Source organism: Bufo bufo, chromosome 4 (assembly GCF_905171765.1).
Source record: "Bufo bufo chromosome 4, aBufBuf1.1, whole genome shotgun sequence".
NCBI lineage: Eukaryota > Metazoa > Chordata > Amphibia > Anura > Bufonidae > Bufo > Bufo bufo.
In genome coordinates, this window is record NC_053392.1 from 583,514,933 (window position 1) to 583,537,201 (window position 22,269).

At 45.0% G+C, this 22,269-nt stretch overlaps 1 protein-coding gene across 1 annotated transcript in view; it reads left to right on the forward strand.

Annotated features, from left to right (window-relative positions):
- VASH2 (vasohibin 2) overlaps positions 1-22,269 on the forward strand; it is an 88,143-nt gene that overhangs the window by 60,068 nt on the left and 5,806 nt on the right. The window contains exons 6-7 of the mRNA XM_040430414.1: positions 6,854-7,235; positions 16,932-17,044. Coding sequence (XP_040286348.1) covers positions 6,854-7,235; positions 16,932-17,044 — 495 coding nt within the window. The remainder of the gene's footprint in view (positions 1-6,853; positions 7,236-16,931; positions 17,045-22,269) is intronic.

The following is a 22,269-nucleotide window of genomic DNA, read 5'->3' on the forward strand; positions in this document are numbered from 1 at the left end:
CTATCAAAAGTATGTTAGAATAAGACGGGGGACAGAGAGAAGGGAGTATGACTGGGGGATGAGACTACACAGGGTTTAATCGTCTGTTACCATGGAGACATAAGAGTTGCTTCATTCTTTATTTTAGATGTATTGGGAAAGTAAAATAAATTTGGTTGTGAAGTTGGAACTAACCAATCAGAGTCCACCTTTCATTTACCAAAGGAGCTGTCAAAAATGAAAGGAGGAATCTGATTTGTTGCTATGGGCAACTAAGCCAGTTCTACTTTATACCGGTTTGATAAATGACTCCAATAGTCTTTAAAAATAGATGCCTACCCATTGGATATGGCTGACAACCGTGGCATAGACCTCCTACCCACGCTGCCTGTCCTGATATGGAGGCACAGGGTTCTACATTTTTAGTGATCAGTCATGTTACCGGGATTTGGATGGAGAGACAATACTGGCTGAAATACCCAGTTAATACATTTGAAAAAAATAATTTTTGAGATAGTTTTCTATTTTGGCTAGGGACACTTGCTGTGCCTGTATAACCACAATCACAAAAAATGTGACCGCCTCAGTAGTCATGCGATTATCATGTTACGTTTTCCCCCGTGGGGGGATTGCTGTCATGTGATTTTCCTCAGTACTATAGTTGACAGAATGGAGCATGATCAGACTACACAAAGGGTTGTTTGTAGTCTGTATCCACGGAAACGGGTGCTGTATCCACAAAACCGCAGGAGACCTTTTAAACAAAGCGATTTGCAGATTAGTTCATTGTTTTGCATTGGGACAATTAAAATGGTTGCTAACGTGCATGAACCCTTTATACCAGGGATGCCCAACCTGCGGCCCTCCCAGCCGTGCCTGGGCAACCTACAGCTTTCAGGGCATGTTGGGAGTTGTAGTTTTGCAACAGTGGGGGGGGGGGGGGGGGGGGGGCGCCGCAGGTTGGGCATCCCTGCTTTGTACCCAGGCAGGAAGATTTGTCCTCAGGCGGAAATATTTCAATAAGGCCTCATGCACACCAACACATTTTGTTTCCGTGTCCGTTCCATTTTTTTATTTTTTTGTCAGTTTTAGGCATTGTTACAATTGATCCACAAAAAAAACGGATGGCATACGGATTTTTAATTTTCTTTTGCGGATCCGCAATTTGCGGACCGCAAAGCACATACGGTCGTGTGCATGTAGCCTAATTTATATCTTGTCATTTTAAAATGACAGATTTTCTGATTATGGTTAGAATCATCGTGGGTGACACTAAGGAAGCTCGTCCCCGTCTGCCATTGGCTGCTCCCCCCTGACACCGGATGTTTTCATCCATGTACAGGGAGAAGCAGCAGCGGCGGTGCGGGGACCAGGAGCGGCGCGTGGAGCGGGGTAAGTATATTACCTGTGAGGGGCCCGGCACATGGGGGGGCTGTTTGTGAAACTGGATAACCCCTTTAACTGCTCCCCACCACTACAGTCCTGTGCACTGGCTTCTTTTCCTCCATCTTCCAGTCCTCAGCTTGTTCTCTACCAGGGCATGGACATGTCCACACGAGCCGCTGCAGCCAATGACTGGCTTCAGCAAGGAAGTGTCACTTGGGGAACATGGCCCCTGTACTTGTGATTGGCAGGGGGCCCCAGTGGTAGGATCAGACCCTTATCTCTTATCCTGTGGATAGGGGATAAATTGCTGTAATTGAATGACCCCTTTAAACTATAAGGTCGGAAGGGGTAGACTGAACTCGTTTAAATTAGACGTGTAGTACGTTCAACTCCGTGTTGTCGGCTTCAAGTGGGACAGCAATGTCCATTCCACAGACTGGGTTAACTTTTAGAAAAGCATTCAAAAGAAGATGGGGAAAAAAAAACTTGAAAGACCTATCGTCAACAATCCAAAAAAGACACTTTCCCTTTAAGATGCATTGATTTGGTTTCTTTTGTCTTACTGCCCTCTAGTTGCAGAAGCAAGTATTACACCTTATTGTAAAACTATGCAAAGTGATAGCACAAGACTCTGCCCCCTGTGATTTGTGACAACAGATTTCTATTCCTTAGCTGACATAATAGAGAACCAATAAGGTTGTGGATATGGGTTATATAATGGGGTAGGGTATTTCTATTCTGTACCAAGATGTATAGCTTTATAGTAATCAACATGTATACGTTTTCTTGGAACTGGCCAAAGTCTCCGAAATTCTTTACAGGATCCAAACAAAGGCAAATGCTTTGGGTCATAGCTTATCATGACTGACTGCCCAGGACCTCGGCTTGGCACAAGAAAATCATTGTAAGGCCCCATGCAGACGCCCGTTCCATGCATTTTGCAGTCCCCAATGCACAGGCAACATCCGTGTGGTTTCCGCAGACGGGTGCAGACCCGTTCAACTTGAATGGGTCCGTGATCCGTCCACACCTCAAAAAAAAATAGAACAAGTTCTATTTTTTTTGCAGTGCGGAGGCTCCGAGTGAAACCCCGCTCCGTGCCTTCCTTCTGTACCTTCCGGATTGAGGACCCATTCAAGTGAATGGGTCTTCATCTGTGATGCAGTGCACAAACGGCTGGGGCCCATACATTGAGGACCAGCTGTTTGCGGGCCACGATAAAGGCCCGGCCGGGGAAGCTTGCCATGCGTATGAAATATTTGTTGGCGATCCAGAGAAATAAGCGTCACCAGTTGTGCCTTGATACCGCTTATCCCTGTATTAATACACTACGCTGGATCGCCAAAGTAAAACTTGCAGGAGTATGGAGAGTTAATGAGGATAGCCGCTGGATTTGTTTTGTGGATTTTTGGGGTTTTGCACTTTGTGTGGCAGTTTTCTCCTTGACATGCATCCTGCCGTGCGGCAGTGTAATGACTGGATAAGGTAATACGCGGTAAAGGTCACGCAAGAGCGGCACCTGAGCTCTGCTGAAAGGTCACATCCGGCCTGCGGACATGCAGGACTTTTAGGATCTATCCTTTTGTTCATGCTTGGTGAATTGATGATAATTCCTTTTGTTGTGGCTGAAAGGATTCGGAGGCTGAGGGCGCAGCAGGGGTCAGCAGTACCCGGCGTGTGCCGGGAGATCACTGTGCTGTGTAGTGTACTGCAATATCAATGCATCATTTAAAGGGGTTCTCCCATGAATATCAGACATCATATAGTACATGAAAATCTCTTTCTAACAAAGCTAGAAGCAGTCCTGTACCTCACATGGATCCAGAGATGTCCACACTGATTGCTCTGCTAGATATATATCAAGCTGGCAGCTAAAGGGGAGTGTCCTTTCTGCTACAGCTCAGGGGGGCGTGTCCATGCTCTACCTATCACAACTGCGCTATACAGCAGGCAGAAGGATGGAACTGAGCATGTTCGACCTTCTCAGTGAGCAGGACAAAGAAATAAGAAAAAGACAAACAGCAGGTGGCGCTATACAGATACATTTTTAATTACATGCAATTATAAAAGTCTTCAGATCCAGGTGCTGGTTTGAAAACTGTAGAATATTTTTCGTGGGACCACCTCTTTAATGTAAAGGGGGTGCCAGGATGCCTCTGTACCATGCAGTATATACTGTAGAATCTGCCAGTGTACCACAATATCGTGCAGTATAATATGTGCCAGGATACCTCTGTACCATGTAGTATAGTGAGTGTGCCAGGATACTAATGTACTGAGCGGTATAATGAATGTACCGTGCAGTACAATGAGTGTGCCAGGATACCACTGAACTGTGCAGTATAATGAGTGTGCCAGGATACCACTGAACTGTGCAGTATAATGTGGCAGGATACCAGTGTACTGTGCAGTATAATGAGTGTGACAGGATACCAGTGTACTGTGCAGTAGGGCTGCACGATATATCGCAAAAATAATCGAATCGCGATAATCGGCAAATGCGGTTTGGCGATTCGGCCGAGCCGAAAATGCCGCGATTATTATATATGAAGGGGCCCCTATTGATAAAAAAGTCCTCTGTCCTATTGATAACAGGTCCAACCTCTGTACTTACTTTCACAATGAATGCACTGCAGCGACGAGCGGGAGCGAGCGAGGCAGCCGGCCGGCGCGTGAATGACGTCACTTAGTCACGCTCCTGCTTCCTGAATTAAGTGGGAGGAGCGTGACAGTGACGTCAGTCACGCGCCGGCCGGCTCGCTCTCTGCCGCTCTCTGCAGTGTGAGTGCATTCATAGTGAAAGTACAGAGGCTGGCCATTTTATGAATAGGAGAGTTATGTGCGCAGTTTAGGACACATGAAGGGACACATGGGGCCATGAGGGGGACCAGCATAAGATGCTATATGTGTGTCTTATGCTGGCCCCCCTCGTGGCCCCATGTGTCATAGCACACATCCCCCATAACAGTGCCCTCCGCAGGTCCCCCATAACAGCGCCCTCCGCAGGTCCCCCATAACAGCGCCCTCCGCAGGTCCCCCATAACAGCGCCCTCCGCAGGTCCCCCATAACAGCGCCCTCCGCAGGTCCCCCATAACAGCGCCCTCCGCAGGTCCCCCATAACAGCGCCCTCCGCAGGTCCCCCATAACAGCGCCCTCCGCAGGTCCCCCATAACAGCGTCCTCCGCAGGTCCCCCATAACAGCGTCCTCCGCAGGTCCCCCATAACAGCGTCCTCCGCAGGTCCCCCATAACAGCGTCCTCCGCAGGTCCCCCATAACAGCGTCCTCCGCAGGTCCCCCATAACAGCGTCCTCCGCAGGTCCCCCATAACAGCGTCCTCCGCAGGTCCCCCATAACAGCGTCCTCCGCAGGTCCCCCATAACAGCGTCCTCCGCAGGTCCCCCATAACAGCGTCCTCCGCAGGTCCCCCATAACAGCGCCCTCCGCAGGTCCCCCATAACAGCGCCCTCCGCAGGTCCCCCATAACAGCGCCCTCCGCAGGTCCCCCATAACAGCGCCCTCCGCAGGTCCCCCATAACAGAGCCCTCCGCAGGTCCCCCATAACAGCGTCCTCCGCAGGTCCCCCATAACAGCGTCCTCCGCAGGTCCCCCATAACAGCGTCCTCCGCAGGTCCCCCATAACAGCGTCCTCCGCAGGTCCCCCATAACAGCGTCCTCCGCAGGTCCCCCATAACAGCGTCCTCCGCAGGTCCCCCATAACAGCGTCCTCCGCAGGTCCCCCATAACAGCGTCCTCCGCAGGTCCCCCATAACAGCGTCCTCCGCAGGTCCCCCATAACAGCGTCCTCCGCAGGTCCCCCATAACAGCGTCCTCCGCAGATCCCCCACATAACAGCGTCATCCGCAGATCCCCCACATAACAGCGCCATCCGCAGATCCCCCACATAACAGCGCCATCCGCAGATCCCCCACATAACAGCGCCATCCACAGATCCCCCACATAACAGCGCCATCCACAGATCCCCCACAACTATGTCATACCCAGCCACGTCAGCGGGTCATATGGGAAAATCCAAGCAAATAGACCTCTAGCACAATTCCCTTAAAATATCGCATCGCATATCGTTATCGCAATTTTTAGGGCCCCAATCGCACAAAATTCCCATATCGTGCAGCCCTACTGTGCAGTATAAGGAGTGTGACAGGATACCAGTGTACCGTGCATTATAATAATTGTGCCAGAATACCAGTGTACTGTGCAGTATAATGTGTGACAGAATACCAGTGTACTGTGCAGTATAATGTGTGACAGAATACCAGTGTACTGTGCAGTATAATGAGTGTGCCAGGATACCAGTGTACTGTGCAGTATAATGAGTGTGCCAGGATACCAGTGTACTGTGCAGTATAATAATTGTGACAGGATACCAGTGTACTGTGCAGTATAATGAGTGTGACAGGATACCAGTGTACTGTGCAGTATAATAATTGTGACAGGATACCAGTGTACTGTGCAGTATAATAATTGTGCCAGGATACCAGTGTACTGTGCAGTATAATGAGTGTGACAGGATACCAGTGTACTGTGCAGTATAATAATTGTACCAGGATACCAGTGTACTGTGCAGTATAATAATTGTGCCAGGATACCAGTGTACTGTGCAGTATAATAATTGTGACAGGATACCAGTGTACTGTGCAGTATAATAATTGTGACAGGATACCAGTGTACCGTGCAGTATAATGAGTGTGACAGGATACCAGTGTACTGTGCAGTACAATAATTGTGCCAGGATACCAGTGTACTGTGCAGTATAATAATTGTGCCAGGATACCAGTGTACTGTGCAGTATAATGAGTGTGACAGGATACCAGTGTACTGTGCAGTATAATAATTGTGCCAGGATACCAGTGTACTGTGCAGTATAATGAGTGTGACAGGATACCAGTGTACTGTGCAGTATAATAATTGTGCCAGGATACCAGTGTACTGTGCAGTATAAGGAGTGTGCCAGGATACCAGTGTACTGTGCAGTATAATAATTGTGCCAGGATACCAGTGTACTGTGCAGTATAATGAGTGTGACAGGATACCAGTGTACTGTGCAGTATAATAATTGTGACAGGATACCAGTGTACTGTGCAGTATAATGAGCCACTATACTCTACAGCATTAATCAGTGACTTCTGGTAATTCAGCTGTTGAAACTACAACTCCCAGCCTTCTCCATTCACTTCATTGGGAGTTCTAAGAACCGCTAAGCAAGGATGCATGCTGGGAGTGGTAGTTTCACAACAGCTGACATGTCGGAAGTTGCTGATCCCTGCTGTACAGCAGTCCTATTACAGATGTAGCAAAATTAAATTTGAGTTTAAATAAGGCACCTGGTTTACCTGCAGTCCAAATGACAATCTCATCTCTGCTACATCAGTATGGGCGGTACTACTCATTGGTATATGTGTGCGGTAATTCCAAATACCAAAGCCTTTTTTCCTGATGGTATGAACCTCCTTCACATAGTGCTCCAGATATCTCACAAACGGTCAGACCAGCGTGGAGCGGTTCCCCATCAGCTTTAAAACCCAGTTCTCAGGGAACTACTTCCACCACGTAGTGCTGGGGATCCACCATAATGGACACTACGGGACACTGGGCATGAGCAGAAGGTCGGACCTTATGGATAAACCTATGACCTTTAAGACTCTGAGCGAGCTCATCTTTGACTTTGAAGAATCGTACAAAATGTATTCTCACACGGTGAAGAAGGTCAAAATCGGTTTATATGTCCCTCATGATCCCCACACGTTCCAGCCCATCGAGTGGAGGTATCTAGTCATCAACATGGGGAAGATGGTGCGAGCCGATGTCAAGAAGGAACTGGAGAAACATGCCCGGGACATGAGGATGAAGGTAGGTGAAGATGTGTCTCTATGGTGCATGGTAATCTGTCCACCCTGAACACTTTCATACTATGGAAGGCATGTCCACAGGATAGTTAATAACTGTATGATATCTGCCCGATCCTGAGACCTCCGGGTGGAGGTCATGTAGTCCTCTTCCTTAAGTCTTTCTGACAAGCTAATCACAGGCTGTTCTGCTGCTGGGATTCCTAGATCACCTGTAATCTGTTGGGGAGAGAGCTGCAGCAGAAAGGACACACCTCCTGAGCTGTAATAGGGGGAGAGCTGCAGTAGAAAGGACACACCTCCTGAGCTGTAATAGGGGGAGAGCTGCAGTAGAAAGGACACACCTCCTGAGCTGTAATAGGGGGAGAGCTGCAGTAGAAAGGACACACCTCCTGAGCTGTAATAGGGGGAGAGAGCTGCAGTAGAAAGGACACACCTCCTGAGCTGTAATAGGGGGAGAGAGCTGCAGCAGAGAAGACACACCCACAGAAACAAATTTAAAAAGAAATAGATAAAAATTTGATTAACATACTGATTGCATCAGCATCCTTTCAAATAATCATTTATGAAGGTAGTTGTAATTCAGTTATGTAGTTCTTTTCCCTTTATTGCTGCTATCTCCCATTCTGGGCTGTGGTCACATGACCGTGTCCATGCAGCTCTTTCTTATTTCCTGTGATGTCTTGTCGATGGGTGGGGTCCAATTAGAAAATCCCAGCAGACGTACTTGAATTAGCTTTGAATTCTTTATTTAATAATAAAAAAAATCCAATAACAGGACGCGTTTCGGCTCATTCAGCCTTTCTTAACCGTATAATGATAAATGACATTAGATAACATTTTAACTAGTGTAACTAGCAGGGTGGGAGGAGCTATAACCTAGATGGGAGCTGTTAGGGGTGGTGATAGGGGAGTGTCTATGTAACTAGCTGGGTGGGAGGAGCTATAAACTAGCTGGGTGTTAGGGGCGGGGCTGGAGCTGTGGCAGAGGAAGGAGAAGTGCATCATGGGATTGGTTGGAGACAGGAACAGGAAGTGCTACATACAGGATGGAAACAAACCGGGGGGATTAGTTTACATGGTGAAAACGGGTCAGGAGAGCCCAAACTGAAAAAGAAAAAGCATGGGGAAGATGTACATGAGATAAGTGACTACATGAGCATATCCTTTCAACACCATAATATTCCAGGAAAACCCCTTTTAAAGGACTAGTTTTTCATTAGTAGTGGACACCTAGTTAAATGGGTTTCCATCAGTCACCAGTTTGAAGGAGCCACGAGACTCGGAATGGGACTTAGTTGCACAAAGACCATGTGAACAATGGATGTGATGTCACAGGCCAAGGAAGGGGCTGTCTGACACCCCTTCCAACAGCTGATTGTGGGGGTTGTCAGGAGCCAGCCCCATCCTGAGCATAGCACTGAATGCAGTCATAGTTCTTATAGGACGCACATTAGGCAGTTTCATGAATATCTAAACAGAGCGTTTTGTGTGCGGTTCCTAAAATGAATCAAAAGCTGCAGTCCCAGAATCAGGGAGTAGGTCCGTTCTCCCTATAATAATAGCACATAAAAATGAAGTTTGGGTCCGCGCTGAAGGTGCTTTAAGTAGAGGTCAGTTCACACACAATCCCTTTTCCAGAGGCCGTTTCCTCAGTCTCTGGCTTCAGCCCCCTCGATCTCTGAACCAACCGGCAGCAGAAAACGTTGTTATCCCTTCAAATAGAAAAAAACATAGTGCAGACCCTCAAGTAAAAGGATTCTCAGTGTTTTATTGTACTTACAAAATCTGTTCTTTTAACTTCGCACATAAAAAAGTGGTATTCCTGCCTGACCTTTTTTGCTTTCATTCGGATGGTATTTATTACTCCGTCACATTGGTCACATGTTCACAGCTACTTCCTAACCCCCAGGTAATCGGGGATTGGTTATCAATACACTATTGACATTTTAACTGTTTCTGTAGATTTTTAAAAACACAATCTCTTACATTTTATTAATAGCGGCAATGTGTATATATAGAACTAAAAATATATAAAAACTTCACAATTCGTTGAAATGCGTGTTTGTCTACTCTATGTCTGTCCTATTGGATCTTATACAGGGTCTCCTTCACAAACTAAGGTTTAGGCATCTTACAACAGAAGCTAATGTAAATCTTTCCACTGCATATTACCACGCATTTATATCATCTCTGGGTTTAAACTTTCACTCGGAGGAGCGCCGTATCTAATAGTCGGTCTGATGTTCCCTTTAGAAGTCGGTATAGGAAGAATAGGAGGAATACATCACGGTATGTATCTCATTCCTTCCGTACTTGCAGTCATTCATAAAACTAGCTTGAACAAAAGGAAGAGACAAATACCTATGAGTACCCTCCACTGAGTGCTGTATATCCTCTAATAGATCCTGCCTCCCTTCAAATATACTTCGGGAGAGAACAGATGCCACTCATAAAGGCATACATGCCCAGAATCGCAATACCAGGGGTTAGATTTTACCAATCCCTACCTCATTAACATAATTGTCATCCTGATTCAATGTTATCTTTAATAGCCCCTATGACATTTTTTTTTTATATTAGAGATACATATAGAGTCATCCTTGGGGGACACATGTAAATATTATTTATCCACCTACATATTATTCTCTCTATATTATATCATACATGCAAATTTAATATCCCACTCAATATTTAAGCCCGCAGGCTGCAATGTACTCATGTTGTATATCCATTCCGCTTCCCTTTTATTTATCTTTTTCAGTGGATCCCCTCCTCTCCATTTTTTTTTTTATGTACCACTTCTACACCCATAAATTTCAGACCTGCTGGATTTTTTTGATGCATTTTTTTAAAAAAAATGGGAAAATTGGTTGGGAAGTAGATGTGAACATGTGACCAGTGTGACAGAGTAATAAATACCGCCCTAATGAAAGCAAAAAATGTGACGCCCCAGACGGAGCAGGTAGCGAAACCCGGGTCGGGCAGGAATACCACTTTTTTATGTGCGATGTTAAAAGAACAGATTTTGTAAGTACAATAAAACACCGAGAATCCTTTTACTTGAGGGTCTGCACTATGTTTTTTTCTATTTGAAGGGATAACAACGTTTTCTGCTGCCGGTTGGTTCAGAGATCGAGGGGGCTGAAGCCAGAGACTGAGGAAACGGCCTCTGGAAAAGGGATTGTGTGTGAACTGACCTCTAGTTAAAGCACTTTCAGCGCGGACCTAAACCTCATTTTTAAGTTTCATGAATATGTTCTGCATAGTGGGGGGCAGCCACTTTCTGTTCACATCTGAACACTTCTTACCCGTTGCCGTGGAAACAGAATTTCTCTTATTTTAGTGACATGGCTTCTTAGAGTCAAGTCCGTTAAGTACTTTAGCTCCATTAGAATGAATTCAATTTTTTTAGATTACTAGAATTATAATATACCCCAGCTTGCCAATACCCGTATCCAGGGGGCGTACATAGAAATCACTGGGCCCCAGAGCAAGAATCTAAATTGGGCCCCCATTCCCCTTTTATAGCCCCTCCCACTACCCATTCCAGGCCTCTCCCTTTGTTCCATAACTATGCTTACTGCTGCATTTTATAATTTATGCCATCAGGGCCGGATTGGGATTACAAAACAGGCCTGGCACACAAAAGAGGTATAATAGATGCAGTGTGTACAGATGTATAGTGTATACAGCAGTGTACGGTTATGTGAGGTATGAGGTATAATATATGCAGTGTGTACAGGTATATAGTATATACAGTAGTGTACTGATATATGAGGTACGAGGTATAATATATGCAGTGTGTACAGGTATACAGTATATACCGTAGTATACTGATATGTGAGGTACAGAGTATAAGATATGCAGTGTGTACAGGTATATAGTATATACAGCAGTGTACTGATATGTGAGGTACGGGTTATAATATATGCAGTGTGTACAGATATATAGTATATACAGCAGTGTACTGACATGTGATGTACGAGGTATAATAGATACAGTGTGTACAGGTATATAGTATATACAGCAGTGTACTGATATGTGAGGTACGGGTTATAATATATGCAGTGTGTACAGATATATAGTATATACAGCAGTGTACTGACATGTGATGTACGAGGTATAATAGATACAGTGTGTACAGGTATATAGTAAATACAGCAGTGTATTGATGTAAGGTATATATTACAGCTCGTACCTCACATTACAGACCACTGCTGTATATACTATATATCTATACAGACTGCATATATTATACCTCATACCTCACATATCAGTATACTGCTGTATATACTATATATCTGTACATATTGTATATATAATGCTGTGTAATATATGCTGTATGTGTGTGTGTAAAATATATATATATATATATATATACATACAGAGCAGTGTATTGATCTGAGACATAGAAGGTATAATACTGTAGATGCAGTGTGTACAGAAATATGTGGTCAGTTATACATTATAGTCACTGTGTGTGAGGTACATGAGGTTGTGGTCACTGTAACTGTCTGAAGTATTATACATGAGTGAGCAATAAGTGAAAACAGGGCATGGAGGGGGGGTAAATGATGAGAAGTGGAGTACCTCCTCTTACCACTCCATTCCAGTCTGTATGGATCAAATCAATGCAGAGCTGATTGTGAACTTCTAATACTTGCTGTTAGTGGTTGAAGGACCTGTGATGATGTCCTCACAGGTCCTGGCAGATGTTCCTTTCAAACCTAGGAACTACACCATTTTTGGTGCAGTTCCTTTGCTAGATCCTGTAGGACCTGTGATGTTCAAGATGATGTCATCACAGGTCCTGGCAGATGCACTGTTCTAACCTGGGAACTACACTTAAGGCTACTTTCACACTAGCGTTCGGAGCGGATCCGTCTGATGTTTCATCAGACGGATCCGCTCCGATAATGCAGACGTTCGCATCCGTTCAGAACGGATCCGTCTGCATTAAAACTTAGAAAATTTTCTAAGTATGAAAGTAGCCTGAGCGGATCCGTTCAGACTTTACATTGTAAGTCAATGGGGAACGGATCCGCTTGAAGATTGAGCCATATAGTGTCATCTTCAAGCGGATCCGTCCCCATTGACTTACATTGTAAGTCTGGACGGATCCGCTCGCCTCCGCACGGCCAGGCGGACACCCGAACGCTGCAAGCAGCGTTCAGGTGTCCGCTCACTGAGCGGAGCGGAGGCTGAGCGCTGGCAGGCAGATGCATTCTCAGTGGATCCGCCTCCACTGAGAATGCATTGGGGCCAGACGGATGCGTTCGGGGCCGCTCGTGAGCCCCTTCAAACGGAGCTCACGAGCGGACACCCGAACGCTAGTGTGAAAGTAGCCTTATTAACACTGTGCAGTTCCCTTACAGGACCTGTTATGACATCATCAAAGGTCCTTTAGCTTTAGAAAGATAGACAGGAGCATTTAGGGGGCGGGGCAGGCCACATAGCAGCTGCATGGTCTGCGCATGGCCTAGAGTCACATAGTTACAGAATTAAAGGGGCTCCTCCTGAACTAGGACAATCCAGGGGACCCGCATGTTATAAAGAAGTCATTACCTAACTGGCAGATCCCACTTCTGTTCTCCCAGCCTGGATCTATTTACCCGGCTGCAGCAGTGACGTTCCATCAACATGTGACTACTGCAGCCAATCGCTGGCCTCTTTGATGCACTGCTGAAGCCAGTAATTGGCTGCAGCAGTCACGTGCTGTTGATTTGACATCACCTCTGCAGCCGATTAAACAGATAACTTGAGCGGCGGTGCGGGATCTACCAGGTAAGTAATGATGTCTTCTTTACGACAGACGGGTCCCCCGTTTTGTCCGGTTTCCTCTTGAAACTGGACAACCCCTTTAATTCTTATTTTGCATTTTAAATCCAGGTGCCTAGAATATTAAAATGATTACAGTAAAATTCCAATAATCTGGCACGCTCGGAACAGCAAACTCTGGATTATCAGTCATAACAAACCTCAAGATTTTGATGTAATAGCCCATGACGTCTCCTGTCCATCTTTCATGCTCCACACCGCTGCGCCAAAACGGAGGGAGCTTTCTGTATACTGCCCTCTTGTGTCAAGTCTGCTGTATAAAACCTTATGCATGTAAGTGTATTTGGATACTTACCAACATTGTAGCCGGTAAATTTGAGGCATGTAAGCTACATTCTGGGACCTCCCACCCATTTTCGGCCCAGGACTGCCCAGATTTTTTGGGACAGTCCCTGCGAATTTGTGACTGTTGGCAACTATAGGTGAAACTCGAAAAATTAGAATATTGTGCAAAGTTCATTTATTTCAGTAATGCAACTTAAAAGATGAAACTAACATATGAGACTCATTACAGGCAAAGCGAGATATTTCAAGCCTTTATTTGTTATAATTTGGATGATTATGGCTTACAGCTTATGAAAACCCCAAAGTCACAATTTTGAGGTCCCCTTTGCTCAGGGGGTATGGATTAATTAGCTGACTAGAGTGTGACACTTTGAGCCTAGAATATTGAACCTTTTCACAAAATTCTAATTTTAAGCTGCATTAATGCAATTCCTTTTAATTTGCATTACTGAAATAAATGAACTTTTACACGATATTCGAATTTTTTGAGTTTCACCTCTATGTACTTAGGATTAACACTGTGTGGCAGGAGCTTAACTATTGGAATTGCAGGGGCAGTAATGGCAGCAGGTCCTGGTCCCTGAAGGAGGGCCAAAGGCTTCTGTGTCTGAAGAAACCACTATTATATATGACATAGTAGGTACAAACTTCACATTGGAGTCCTGGATCTTCTAGCTACAATTCTATCTGAATACGGTGTTAATGCATTTTAATTTCGCAGAAATAACAAAAAATGTGTAAATTTGCAATTGGTAAATTCAGGACAAATAGGCCCCTCTTTTGGGAACACCCCCAAACGGGGTGGGACTTACATAACCCTGTAAATTTCTAGCCCAGGATAGCCTGAATTTGCAGGGACTTTAACCATTTTAGTACAAATCATTAAAGAATTATTCCCATCTTATCTGCAGGAAGAGCCACAAATGTCTGATCGGGGGGGTCTGATGCGGGTTCCATCTCTAGTACTGAGCCCCCTGACTCCATCCGGCCCCATGGAAACAGCCGAACAGGCAGTACTACGTTGTTTCTGCATTTCACGACCATCTCTGACCACCACATCAAGGCTGGACAGGGTCAGGGGGAGCCGTTTTTTTAGAGAGGTGCGGGTCCCAGAGGTGGATCTCTCATCTGTCAGCATTAGGAGTCATGGACTCGGCCGTTTCATCCTTTGGGGACCGCAAATTGCACGGGAAACATCCGTGCGGTTTCCTCAGACGGATGCAGACCCATTCAACATGTTCTATTATTTTGCGGTGCGGAGGCACGGAGAGAAAATCCACAGAAGCGCTCCGTAGTGGTTCCGTGCCTCCGTTACGCACCGACCGTCCGGATTGCGGACCCATTCAAGTGAATGGATCCGCATCCGTGATGCGGGGTGCACACGGCCGGTGCCCGCATATTGCGGACCCGCTGTTTGCATGAGCCCTTATTTTGTAGCCTATCTGGCAGATATACCATAAATGTCTGAAATAGGAGTAACCCCTTAAGACGACCACTGTCTGACAATGGGGAGCTGCTGACAGATAGACTCCGGTTATTCATGGTTGGTCAGTTATCAGAATGGCGGCCATGTAATACTACATTTCCCAGCAGCCACTGGATAATATCTGGATGGCTGCAGCTTTCCTTGGCAGAATTTCTTTCTTTCTTCAAGTAAACCTCTAAACAGACTGAAATGATTTATGAATCATATGTTCTAAATTGTACCACAGACCACAAGATGTAGGTCTCTCGAGGTCATAGGCCGGGAAATCTGCCAAATTATTACATCAGGCACTAACCTCAAATATTACAGTTGTGATCGCCAACGTGTGACTCTCCAGCTGTTGCGTGGCATCTGTCAGGGCATGCTGGGTGTTGTAGTTTTGCAGCAGCTGAAGAACCACAGACTAGAAGCACTTATTAGTGTGCAGGTTTACATATCGCTGCTAAAATTATGACAGAATAGACTTAAAGGGGTTGTCCTACTGTATAATTGATGTAAAAAATAAATAAATTAGACATCAAATAGTACACGACACTCTCTTTCTAACAAAGCTAGAGCCAGAGATGGATCCAGAGATCTCCCCATTCACTTCTCCAATTGCTCTGCTAGATTTACTTCAAGCTGGCAGCTCAGAGGGCATGTCCTTTTTGCTGCAGCTCTCTCGTTCTCAGCTCAGGGGGGGCATGTCCTGTCTGCTGCAGCACTATTCCTATCATAGTTCAGGAGGCGTCTCCTTTCTGCTGCAGCTCTCTTGCTATCACAGCTCAGGCTGCGTGTACTTTCTACTGCAGCTCTCTCCCTGTAACTGTCACAGCAGCATGTGCGACCACCTCAGCGAGGTGGACAGAGGAATAAGGAAAGCAACGAACTGCAGGTGGTGCTGTACTAATAGTTTTTACTGCGTTTTAAAGAGGTTTTCTGAGTATTTAAAGGGAACCTGTGAGCTAGAAAATGCATATTAAACCGCCAGCAGTACCTTATTGCAGCCTGTAGCATGTCTATAAAAGGTGTCTGTCTTTTCTGTACAATGCGCCAGAAGTCTGAAAAAAGACTTTTATTCAACTTGGTGCGCTATGTAAACGATAGTCTTGAAGTCAAGAGGGCAGCGGCTTTCTCGCCTGAAGTCAAGCGTGCCCCGCCCCCTTGCCCGCCTCTTGGTATTTGATTGATTGATAGGATGTCCAATTCTTTCACTGCTGGGCGCTTGAGCGTAGTCTTGCGCATGCGCAGGCTCTCGTGTGCAAGTGCCTAATCATTGAGCCTACCTCACAGCGGAGTGGAACAGTGCGCAGGCACTGCAGGGACACAGCGCACGCGCAAGACTACGTTTGAGCGTCCAGTGGTGAAGGAATTTGAATTCCTATCAATCAAACGCAAAGGGGGCGGGGGCACGCTTGACATCAGGCGAGAAAGCCGCTGCCCCCTGACTTCAAGACTATCGTTTACATAGCGTGGGCACTTGAATAAAAGTATTTTTTCAGAGTTTTGGCGCATTGTACAGAAAAGACACAGACACCTTTTATAATCATGCTACAGGCTGCAATAAGGTGCTGCTGGCGGTTTAATATGCATTTTCTAGGTGACAGGTTCCCTTTAAAGGGGTTTTGCCCTCGCTAGGATATGCCCCCATTGTATGATAGAACGGAGCGGGGAAATGAATGGAGGGCACACTGCGCATGCGCAGCCACCCTCCATTAATTTCAATGGGGTCGCCGAAAATAGCCGAGTGCTGGCTCCATAGAAATTAATGGGAGCCGGGGCTGCGCATGCGCGGTGCGCTCCCATTCCCTTGTATAGGAGCAGCGCTTGGTGGTGGACGGACCCCGGGAAACCTCCAGCCACAGCTCTCCCCGCTCCGTTCTTGTAGGTGCGTGTCCCAGAGGTGGGACACGCACCAATCAGACAATGGGGGCATATCCTAGCGAGGGCAAAACCCCTTTAAATACCTCTTTAAAACGTAGTAAAATCTATGAGTACAGCACCACCTGAGTATTGGATGCTTACACAATGAGGGGAAGCTGACTCAGTCCTATAATATTATATTATTATTATATTGTATCGGAATAATATCTTTATTCATTCTCATAGATCCTGAAGTCTTCAAGCGCTCAGTCTCCCGTAAAAGAAAGAAGAGGAAAATCTGTTTCACCACCAAGAGTCCATATCAGCACCCAGAGACGGGCGCTCCGGAGAGATAAATCGTAAGTATGATGTATGAGATTCACCGTCTGTCTTCTGCTGCAGTACACGCCCCATGTATGTAGCTGTATGCACAAGGCCTCATTCTATAGGTTTAGGGTTTTTTTTCTGAATCCATCATTAACATTTTATTCTAGTTTTACCTCCCTCTTTTTTATGTTATGTACAGTACATAAAGTAGATAATAGTACAGTATCAAGTAGTTATAAAAATAAGTTATTCTTTTTCCCTTGCTTTTGTTTAGACACATTAGGGCTAATTTATTATGACCCCCTATTCCAAAAATTGGTCACACGTCTGTGGTTTGCGACTTTTTGAACGCCTGTGTGCCTAAATTTAAGCGCATGCAGAGTTTCTATGCCATCCTTTGCCAGTAGGGAGTGACCAGGGCGGCGTGAGGGCATGACAGAGGCGCGGCCTTCAGCCCCGGCACAGGGATGTCAAAGAAGCGTAAAACGCTGGTCTTTGATAAATGACCCTAATTAAGTTTATAATAATGTAGTAAAATAATAAAATGGCCTCCCAAAATGTACAATTTTGCCAGAATTAATCATATTTATCTTGTAGTATTTTTTATGTAATGTACATACAAAATGCAATAAAAGCAGCAATAATACCGACATCACTAATAATAACCTACAAAAATATTAGTTATTATAAAATAATTAGAATCACTAATAATAATAATATTCACCACTAATTAATTATTATAATAATAAAAATAAGTATAATAACCACTAATTCTAACAACCACCACCACTAATAATAATAATAATAATAATAATATAAGTAAAATTCACCACTAATAATAATAACAATCACTAATAATAACTACTAATAATAATTATAATTACTACAAATAATAATACTAACCACCATTAGTAATAAGGATAAAAATAGTAAGGATAATAACCTCTGATAATTATGATTATAATAATAATAATAAAAAAAATTGTAACAATAATAACCACTAATAATAATAATAATTATGAGGATGATGATGATAATAATAATAATAAAATTCACCACTAATAATATCACTAATTATAAAAAATAACCTCTAACAATAATAATATCCATGAATAATCATAACCATCATTAATAATTATCATAATAGGATAATAGCCACTAGTGATGATGATAAAATTCACCACTAATAATAATATTGATGATAATAAACACATATAATAATGATGAGAATAATTAAATCAGCCACTTATAATAATATAAAAATAAAATACAATTGAATAATAAAAATCACTAATAATAATAATGGCACTCACTAATAATGGTAAGCGATGATTATAACCACCACATAATATTAATGTTTAATATGTTGTATGATATAATTTCTTTTTGTAATAAATGTAAAATAACTAGTTTTTTTTAGCTATATATATATATATATATATATATATATATATATATATATGGTATAGGTACATAAAAAAACAACTATCCTACACAATGAAGTGTTATTCATTAAAAAAAATAAAAAATAATATGCAACAAAGCAATGAATATGGAGTGATGATCATTTTCCTCAGCCGTGAAGGAGTTAATAGTCCTGCGCAGCGTGTTGTGTTGCTGGCGGTGACACCCAGCTGCCGGGTTGGTGAGTGACGTTGGCGGGTGTTAAGTTAAACGTAACCTTATAATTAAGGATTCTGCTGCCTCATGTCACTGTACTCCGCTCTCTGTGATGCGCCAAGGCATGCCAACCCTCTCCATTGAGCTGTGCCTAATTCTTTCCCCCGGTAAATACTACTGTTGTCAAGGATTACACAAAAGCCAAAGACAGAAATAAGCAGCATGTATCCAAACATACCCTACAGTAAAGGCTGCTGACACAGAGTCCTATATTTACCCATGAATTAACGGCCCTGGCACGTGTGATGCTGCTGCCCCCCTGACAATTATAGCGCTTGTGTCACAGCGTCAGTCTTCCCCCATTCACCCCTGGCCTAGAAGTATTTCGAGAGTGGGATTTAGTAATAACACAGGAGTCTATTTGTGGAATCGCTGCATTATCATCCTGGTATCAGGAGGGGAAGATGCCGCCCTGCTGCCAGCTGCCGGCTGCGTCACCAGATTCCAGGATGACAGAATACCCTTGAATGAACTGAAGTGAGCCTGGCATCCTGCTATTGATCTGACAGTACTAGAAGGTCAGGATTCTTCCCATGATGTCAGGAAGGAAAGATCACAGGCAACCTGAGCGCCAGTCCGAAAATTGTTATCACTCGCATGATTTAAGAAATAAAAAATTTTGAAATATTTTATTATATTTCTTAACCACCTCCGGACCGCCTAACGCAGATTCGCGTTCCGGAGGCGGCAGCCCTGCGCAGAGTCACGCATATACGCGTCATCTCGCGAGACGAGAGATTTCCTGTGAACGCGCGCACACAGGCGCGCGCGCTCACAGGAACGGAAGGTAAGAGAGTTGATCTCCAGCCTGCCAGCGGCGATCGTTCGCTGGCAGGCTGGAGATGTGTTTTTTTTAACCCCTAACAGGTATATTAGACGCTGTTTTGATAACAGCGTCTAATATACCTGCTACCTAGTCCTCTGGTGGTCCCCTTTGTTTGGATCGACCACCAGAGAACACAGGTAGCTCAGTAATATGTTGCACCAAGCACCACTACACTACACCCCCCCCCCCCTGTCACTTATTAACCCCTTATTCACCCTTGATCACCCCATATAGACTCCCTGATCACCCCCCTGTCATTGATTACCCCCCTGTCATTGATCAACCCCCTGTAAAGCTCCATTCAGATGTCCGCATGATTTTTACGGATCCACTGATAGATGGATCGGATCCGCAAAACGCATACGGACGTCTGAATGGAGCCTTACAGGGGCGTGATCAATGACTGTGGTGATCACCCCATATAGACTCCCTGATCACCCCCCTGTCATTGATTACACCCCTGTCATTGATCAACCCCCTGTAAAGCTCCATTCAGATGTCCGCATGATTTTTACGGATCCACTGATAGATGGATCGGATCCGCAAAACGCATACGGACGTCTGAATGGAGCCTTACAGGGGCGTGATCAATGACTGTGGTGATCACCCCATATAGACTCCCTGATCACCCCCCTGTCATTGATTACACCCCTGTCATTGATCAACCCCCTGTAAAGCTCCATTCAGATGTCCGCATGATTTTTACGGATCCACTGATAGATGGATCGGATCCGCAAAACGCATCCGGACGTCTGAATGGAGCCTTACAGGGGCGTGATCAATGACTGTGGTGATCACCCCATATAGACTCCCTGATCACCCCCCTGTCATTGATTACACCCCTGTCATTGATCAACCCCCTGTAAAGCTCCATTCAGATGTCCGCATGATTTTTACGGATCCACTGATAGATGGATCGGATCCGCAAAACGCATACGGACGTCTGAATGGAGCCTTACAGGGGCGTGATCAATGACTGTGGTGATCACCCCATATAGACTCCCTGATCACCCCCCTGTCATTGATTACACCCCTGTCATTGATCAACCCCCTGTAAAGCTCCATTCAGATGTCCGCATGATTTTTACGGATCCACTGATAGATGGATCGGATCCGCAAAACGCATACGGACGTCTGAATGGAGCCTTACAGGGGCGTGATCAATGACTGTGGTGATCACCCCATATAGACTCCCTGATCACCCCCCTGTCATTGATTACACCCCTGTCATTGATCAACCCCCTGTAAAGCTCCATTCAGATGTCCGCATGATTTTTACGGATCCACTGATAGATGGATCGGATCCGCAAAACGCATACGGACGTCTGAATGGAGCCTTACAGGGGCGTGATCAATGACTGTGGTGATCACCCCATATAGACTCCCTGATCACCCCCCTGTCATTGATTACACCCCTGTCATTGATCAACCCCCTGTAAAGCTCCATTCAGATGTCCGCATGATTTTTACGGATCCACTGATAGATGGATCGGATCCGCAAAACGCATACGGACGTCTGAATGGAGCCTTACAGGGGCGTGATCAATGACTGTGGTGATCACCCCATATAGACTCCCTGATCACCCCCCTGTCATTGATTACCCCCCTGTCATTGATCAACCCCCTGTAAAGCTCCATTCAGATGTCCGCATGATTTTTACGGATCCACTGATAGATGGATCGGATCCGCAAAACGCATACGGACGTCTGAATGGAGCCTTCCAGGGGGGGTGATCACCCCATATAGACTCCCTGATCACCCCCCTGTCATTGATCACCCCCCCTGTCAGGCTGCATTCAGATGTCCGTATGATTTTTACGGATCCACGGATACATGGATCGGATCCGCAAAACACATACGGACATCTGAATGGAGCCTTATAGGGGGGTGATCAATGACAGGGGGGTGATCACCCCATATAGACTCTCTGATCACCCCCCTGTCATTGATCACCCCCCTGTCATTGATCACCCCCCCTGTAAAGCTCCATTCAGAAGTCCGCATGATTTTTACGGATCCACTGATAGATGGATCGGATCCGCAAAACGCATACGGACGTCTGAATGGAGCCTTACAGGGGGGGTGATCACCCCATATAGACTCCCTGATCGCCCCCCTGTCATTGATCACCCCCCTGTAAGGCTCCATTCAGACATTTTTTTGGCCCAAGTTAGCGGAATTATTTTTTTTTTTTCTTACAAAGTCTCATATTCCACTAACTTGTGTCAAAAAATAAAATCTCACATGAACTCACCATACCCCTCACGGAATCCAAATGCGTAAAATTTTTTAGACATTTATATTCCAGACTTCTTCTCACGCTTTAGGGCCCCTAGAATGCCAGGGCAGTATAAATACCCCACATGTGACCCCATTTCGGAAAGAAGACACCCCCAGGTATTCCGTGAGGGGCATATTGAGTCCATGAAAGATTGAAATTTTTGTCCCAAGTTAGCGGAAAGGGAGACTTTGTGAGAAAAAAATAAAAAATATCAATTTCCGCTAACTTGTGCCAAAAAAAAAAAATTTCTATGAACTCGCCATGCCCCTCATTGAATACCTTGGGGTGTCTTCTTTCCAAAATGGGGTCACATGTGGGGTATTTATACTGCCCTGGCATTCTAGGGGCCCCAAAGCGTGAGAAGAAGTCTGGTATCCAAATGTCTAAAAATGCCCTCCTAAAAGGAATTTGGGCACCTTTGCGCATCTAGGCTGCAAAAAAGTGTCACACGTGGTATCGCCGTACTCAG